Source organism: Zootoca vivipara, chromosome 12 (assembly GCF_963506605.1).
Source record: "Zootoca vivipara chromosome 12, rZooViv1.1, whole genome shotgun sequence".
Classification (NCBI taxonomy): domain Eukaryota; kingdom Metazoa; phylum Chordata; class Lepidosauria; order Squamata; family Lacertidae; genus Zootoca; species Zootoca vivipara.
Window position 1 is genome coordinate 23,756,424 of NC_083287.1, and position 6,994 is coordinate 23,763,417.

At 43.2% G+C, this 6,994-nt stretch overlaps 1 protein-coding gene across 1 annotated transcript; it reads left to right on the forward strand.

Annotated features, from left to right (window-relative positions):
* The first annotated feature begins 1,153 nt into the window (after positions 1–1,153).
* NPVF (neuropeptide VF precursor) lies at positions 1,154–6,294 on the forward strand. The gene is made up of 2 exons (XM_035129904.2): positions 1,154–1,348; positions 5,908–6,294. The coding sequence occupies exons 1-2, from the start codon at positions 1,220–1,222 to the stop codon at positions 6,292–6,294; spliced, it is 516 nt and encodes a 171-aa protein (XP_034985795.2). The 5' UTR covers positions 1,154–1,219.
* Positions 6,295–6,994: the final 700 nt, after the last annotated feature.

Here is a 6,994-nt window from a genome sequence, read left to right on the forward strand (position 1 = left end):
ATCCTTGGAAGATAAAGGTGCTCTCTAAATGTAAACTTAGGTAAAGGGGCCCCTGACCATCAGGTCCAGTCGTGTCCGACTCCGGGGGTGTGGCACTCTAGGCCGAGGGAGCCAGCGTTTGTCCGCAGACAGCTTTCAGGGTCATGTGGCCAGCATGACAAAGCTGCTTCTGGCGAACCAGAGCAGCGCACAGAAACGCCATTTACCTTCCCGCTGGAGCGGTCCCTATTAATCTACTTGCACTTTGATGTGCTTTCGAACTACTAGGTGGGTAGGAGCTGGGACCGAGCAACGGGAGCTCACCCCATTGCAGGGATTCGAACCGCTGACCTTCTGATCAGCAAGCCCTAGACTCTGTGGTTTAACCCACAGCACCACCTGGGTTCCTAAATGTAAACTTACCTTTACCTTAAAGGTAAAGGGACCCCTGACCATTAGGTCCAGTTGCGGCGCTCATCTCGCTTTATTGGCCAAGGGAGCCAGCGTAGAACTTCCGGTCATGTGGCCAGCATAACTAAGCTGCTTCTGGCGAACCAGAGCAGCACACAGAAACACTTTACCTTACCTTTACCTATAAATGTAACAAATACAATTGCTATATAAGTGTTTAATAATGCCCAGGGTGGAATCCAAAACGGCAAAATACACCTTTAATGCACATTCAAAACACATTTCCATCCTCAAAGAATTTTGGGCTGTGAAGTTTACCACTCACAAAGCTACTGTTCCCCACAACCCAGTTTAGGCAGTCTGTTTCCAATGGTGCACCTCTAAGAAGAAACAAACTACCACCGACTTGGGAGAATGGCACGCACTGACATTTCATTTTCAAGCACTTATGGCTGAGGCTGATGCAAGAACAGAGTGGTTTTGTTTCAAACGTGGTAATTAAGCATAAGGTCTTGCTCCAGATTATTGTAGCCCTAATTAAAGCTCTTTAATAGGCAAGGGAAATATTTGGTAATGCCATCTGCATTTCTTGACCGGAAACCCTTTTGTTTAAACAAGTTCACAAAACAAATTCTCTGTATACTTCCCATACATAATTAACATCACATTTCTAATTCATATTAAAATGAAGATGTTTGGAATCAGTGTCATGGTAAGATTTTTTTTTTTTTTTGGTTGCCTGATAGTATAAAAAGATGCCACTTTTTCTGCTGTCCAGATTTGGATCTCTGATGTAAATACGATCTAGGAGAACTGAAAATTATTTCAAATGAACAGATTAATCTTATTTACTTTAGCTACATGTTCGCTTTTGGCCTCAAAGACCTTCTGCCGTGATGAATCGGTAATGACCAGCTTGCACAGCGGAGAAGAATACAGTGATGATAACTATTCCGAGGTAAGAAATTTACTGACATCGTATTATCCTTTAAGAAATGTGTTTGCACTGCTGTTGGTATACAAAGAGGTTGAGAGAGAAAATGTTCAAACAGCATATGTGCAGGTCAATCAGGGCTGGCCCAAGACATTTTGGCACCTGAGGCGAATCAGAAAACTGCACCCCCCAAGAATCGTAGTTTGTTATGGGTCCTAAACACACACACACAAAAGCCACAGGAGCCTTGTTGCCAGGCTGGCTTTGGGAAGGTGATGGAAGGGTGCTCCCAAGGCAACTCACGCTAACGGCATGGTGGGGGAGTGGATCTGCCACCCTCCCCCATGGATCCTGCCACCCAAGGGGGTCGCTTGACCTTGCCTCAAGGGCGGGCCAGCCCTGGGACCAAGATTTATACAAACTGAGTTTATGTCCGTAATTTCATACAGTTGTACCTCGGATGTCCAACAGAATCCATTTCAGAAGTCCGTTCCACTTCTGAATCATTCAAAAACCAAAGCACAGCTTCTGATTGGCTGCAGGAAGCTCCGGAAGCCCCATCGGACATTCGGCTTCCAAAAGAATGTTCAAAAACCGGAACATTCACTTCTGGTTTTCGATCGTCTGGGAGCCGAAATGTTCAACTCCCAAGGCATTCGGGAGCTGACTGTACAGTAAAGCATGTTGGATTGGGCGACACTGAGAAATTACTAATGCTTCTTCTTGGGGACGCGGGTGGCGCTGTGGTCTAAGCCACTGAGCTTCTTGGGCTTGCCGATTAAAAGGTCAGTGGATCGAATCCCTGCGACAGAGTGAGCTCCCGTTGCTTGGTCCCAGCTCCTGCCAACCTAGCAGTTCGAAAGCACCCAAAAAAGTGCAAGTTGATAAATAGGTACCGCTCCAGTGGGAAAGTAAATGGCGTTTCCGTGTGCTGCTTTGGTTTCGGTGCTCTGTTGCACCAGAAGTGGCTTAGTCATGCTGGCCACATGACCTGGAAAAACTGTCTGCGAACAAACGCTGGCTCCCTCAGTCTGTAAAGCGAGATGAGCACCGCAACCCCAGAGTCGTCTGCGACTGGACCTAACTGTCAGGGGTCCTTTACCTTTACCTTTTAATGCTTCTTCATATAATGGAACTATGAGGTGTATCCAATGTTAGTCACAGGTCCCACAAATTTCCCGTAAAGAATCCTGGGAACTGTAGTTTGTTAAGAGTGCTGAGAATTGTTAGAAGACCTCTATACCAGTGATGGGCAACCTTTTGAGCTTGGTGTGTCAAAATTCGCCAAAAAAACGAGCATAACTCGAGTGGTGTGTCACTTTGAGAAAAAGACCATAATTTGGCAATATTTATAGTTTAACTAACAAAAATGTATAATTGTAATATATAACTGTATTTAATAAACCAAAAACTAATTATTTAACCAAACCAAACCAAAAACCCCTTATTTATCACAAAGTGCCCAGAGTTGTGGAGCTTTTTGGGGGGAGTTGCTGACCAAAGTTTTGGAGGTTTTTTTGGGGGGGTGCAAAAGTTGCTTTGTTTTTTGGGGGGGATGCCCCAAAGCTGCTGCACTTTTGGGTGGGAAGAGAACAGAAATGAATGACGAATAATACCTTAGCTGGAACTAACACGCAGCACTGACATAGTCTGCCAAAGCGCAAAAAAAACCCCAGCACAGAACAGGTTAAAGAATGAACGCTGTTACACCCAATCATCGTCTGCCAAAGCGCCAGAAAAAAACAGCACAGAAAGGGTTAAAAAACCAATCTCTGGCTACCAGCAACAACAAAAAAAGGATCCGGGTTTTAACAGCGGAGACAAGCTGTAGCGTGAGGAGGAGCAGGAGAACAAATGGGGGGAAAGAAACAACAGCGCAAATGGGCCAGCAATGAGGGATCTGCGTGTCACGCCTGACACGCATGTCATAGGTTCGCCATCACTGCTCTGTACCTTGCAGAAAATATCATCTGAGAGACCCTTAGTCTTTTGCAGAGGATCATTCATTGCCTGATTTGTATGGTTCCAAAGGAGACAAGGGACTGGACTGATGCGCCACATATTTATGGGATTATGAGACCAGAGAAATCTAGACACCCACCTCAGGCACAGTGTAGCTTCAGCCAATGGAAAAATAAGCTCCATCTCTCTCTCTTTTATATATATATATAAATCAATTTTATTAAAGGTTTTTTATATATAAGACAATAAAAACCAAACAAAGCTAATATCTAGAGAGAGCAAAATAAGAAAAAAGGAAGGAAAAAAAAAACACACACACACACACCACATTTTTATATTTTATCAACCTTCTATCTTCATCTTCAGTTCACAGAGATCTGTGTCTTCCCAGCTCCCACCTGGGACAGCTCCCATCTTTCTCAGCTTCACACCCTGAGAAAGACCAGTCTATTCTGCCTCTCACACAAATCTCTTCTACCAATCTTCTCACTTGATGTATCTTCATATCATATCATTCATATCATGCTGATAAGTAATGTTATTTAATATTAATAAAATACTATCAAAAACTAAGTAAGAAAAAAGAAAGAGAAAAAAGTGGTACTACTTCTTCTCTTCTGTCTGTCAATTAAATAAATAGAATACAGTTATTTCCAATATTTAGCAGATACACTCCAGAATAGCTCCTAGCTGTAGGTGGTATACAGCTTTCTGCCATCTGCTAATGGTACTACTACAAATTCCCTTTGCAGGCCTCCAGCATCTCCAGTTCTGACACTCAATCAGTCTAATATGACTTTTCCTTTATTGTTATTTCCGATTGTCCCCAAATTAATATTTCTCCAGGTTCTTGTGAGATACTTCTTTTTGTCATAGCTGCCAAGTTATCCCTTTTTTTAAGGGATTTTCCCTTATGCTGAATAGGCTTCCTCACGAGAAAAGGGAAAACTTGGCAGCTATGCTTTTTGTGAGTTCCAGCACATCTCAATAAAATGAGAGCCTGCATTTATTTGCCTGTTACTTATTCAATAAATCATAACCTCGTGCTTTTCTCTCCTGGAAAATAAGCTCCATCTCTGATTTAAATCCTCAAGGAAGAAATTATCTATCAGAAGACATTACTTAGCAGGATGGTTTCACCTTTCTGGTGTCTATGACAAAAAGTCTGGCCAGTTCCAGCCAGTTGGCTATTTATTTATTTATTTATTTATTTATTTATTTATTTATTTAAGGATTAAACTAGGAAAGTGGGTTGGTAATAAAGCCAAGGATATAAGCCCACACCGGGGTAAGTGCACAGCCAATCTGAAGGTAAGACCACTTCAGAATGAATTGACTACAGTGGTACCTCGGTTCAAGAACAGTCCGGTTCAAGAACGATTTGGTTTACAAACTCCACAAAACCGGAAATAGTGTCTTGGTTTGAGAACTTTACCTTGGTCTAAGAACAGGAGCTGAACAGTAGAAGGGCACCAGCGGCAGGAGGCCTCATTAGGGAAAGCGCACCTCGGTTTGAGAACGGTTTTGGTTTAAGAACAGACTTCCGGAACGGATTAAGTTCATAAACAGAAGTACCACTGTATTTGACTCCCCCTCCCCCAACTACTCTTGAAGTATTCTCACTCTCCACAGAAAAATCTGGGACTGGCAGAGAGTCAAGACCTGGAGAGGGCCAAAGCCTAATCCGAATCACACTTAATTATCAGCATGCAATCAGTATATTGGGACACGGGTGGCGCTGTGGGTTAAACCACAGAGCCTAGGGCTTGCCGATTAGGTCGGCGGTTCGAATCCCCGCGACGTGTTTCCATGTGCTGCTCTGGTTCGCCAGAAGCAGCTTTGTCATGCTGGCCACATGACCTGGAAGCTGTACGCTGGCTCCCTCGGCCAATAACTCGAGATGAGCACCACAACCCCAGAGTTGGTCACGACTTGACCTAATGGTCAGGAGTCCCTTTACCTTTAACCAGTACAGTCATACCTCGGTTTAAGTATGCTTCGGTTTGAGTACTTTCAATTGAAGTACTCCGCAGCCCCGTCTGGAATGGATTAATCCACTTTCCATTACTTTCAATTGGAAAGTTTGCTTCAGGTTAAGTACGCTTCAGGTTAAGTACAGACTTCCAGAACCAATTACACTCATACTTCGGGTTAAGTACGCTTCAGGTTGAGTATTCCGCGGACCCGTCTGGAATGGATTAATCCACTTTCCATTACTTTCAATGGGAAAGTTTGCTTCAGGTTAAGTACGCTTCAGTTTAAGTACTCCGCAGACCATCTGGAACGGATTAATCCACTTTCCATTACTTTCAATAGGAAAGTTCACTTCAGGTTAAGTACGCTTCAGGTTAAGTACAGACTTCTGGAACCAATTGTGTACTTAAACCGAGGTACCACTGTACATGTAAAGTATGTTCCCCCTACAAAAGAATCCTGGGAATTGTAGTTTAAGGGTGCTTGGAATTGTAGCTATATGAGGGGAAATTTATAGTTGATTTCTTGGAGGCTGTGTGTTTCAAATGTAAGTACAGACTTCCGGAACCAATTGTGTACTTAAACCAAGGTACCACTCACTGTATATTAATCACCTTGAAGTTGTGTTATTGTTTTTTCCCTTTTAGTCTAATGAAGACATCATAGAAGAAAACCAGAGAAGCCTGAACCTTGAAGAATTGGAGGACTGGGGGCTGAAGAACATCATTAAGATGAGCACACCCACCACAAAGAAGGTGCCCAACTCAGCTGCAAATTTGCCACTGCGGTTTGGCAGAAACTTTCAGGAAGAGAGAAGCATCAAGCCTGCAGCAAACCTGCCTCTCCGGTTTGGAAGGGCGTCTGCCGGAAGCCTTGCTCGGCACACCCTTCCTTTGTCACAAAGGTCTGAGAGAGCTCCTTCGGTTCAAAGTTCCTTCCATTCTCCCGCCAACTTGCCACAAAGATTTGGGACGTCACTTCTCTTCAGTCTGCCCCAAGTGGCCAAAGACCCTGACCAAGGCAATAAGAAGTAAATAAATTTAAATCCATTGCTTTATTCAAGTGCTGAATGCTCTGTGGCAGCCTTCCATGATCTGAACAACACTTCCCACCAGCCACAGATTGTGCGTCCAGGATGAAGCCCAAAACAGCTGAAGGGAACCAGGTCATAGAAAGCTGCTCTATGTGTTCTTCATTCAATAAACAACTTCTAATCCCAACCTCATTACCAATCTGAATTGATGTAATAATATACCAATATGAATTTGCCAGGTCAATGTGCATAAAATATTCCCCAGAAGTCCAAGTATGTCCTTCGTGGCTTGAGAAAATCTTAACGGATCTACCATCTAAACTTGAAGGAGGAAAGTATGATGGAGAGAGATGTAATATTTGTAAAGCAATGAGGCCACTCTGAAAGCATCCTCTCTGCATTTGATTTTTTTTTAAAAAAAGATCTTTCCTCTCCAAAGTCAAGCTCTAGAGTCGTGCCAAAAAAATTCTCCTGCATTATATTTCAACCATTCTCTATCAATCCTCCATCATCCAATTCTCCATTCTCCATTCTCCATCACCAAAACCCAAAAGTAATAATTAGACATTTCATACAATTCAAAACACTTTTTTGGAATGGGGTGGTGGAGCATTTGAATGGTACCCTTGAAAAGCACATTTAATTTGAAGAATGACCCAGAGGGTGGTGAAGGGCTAAGTATCTCTCCTTTACATCCATCC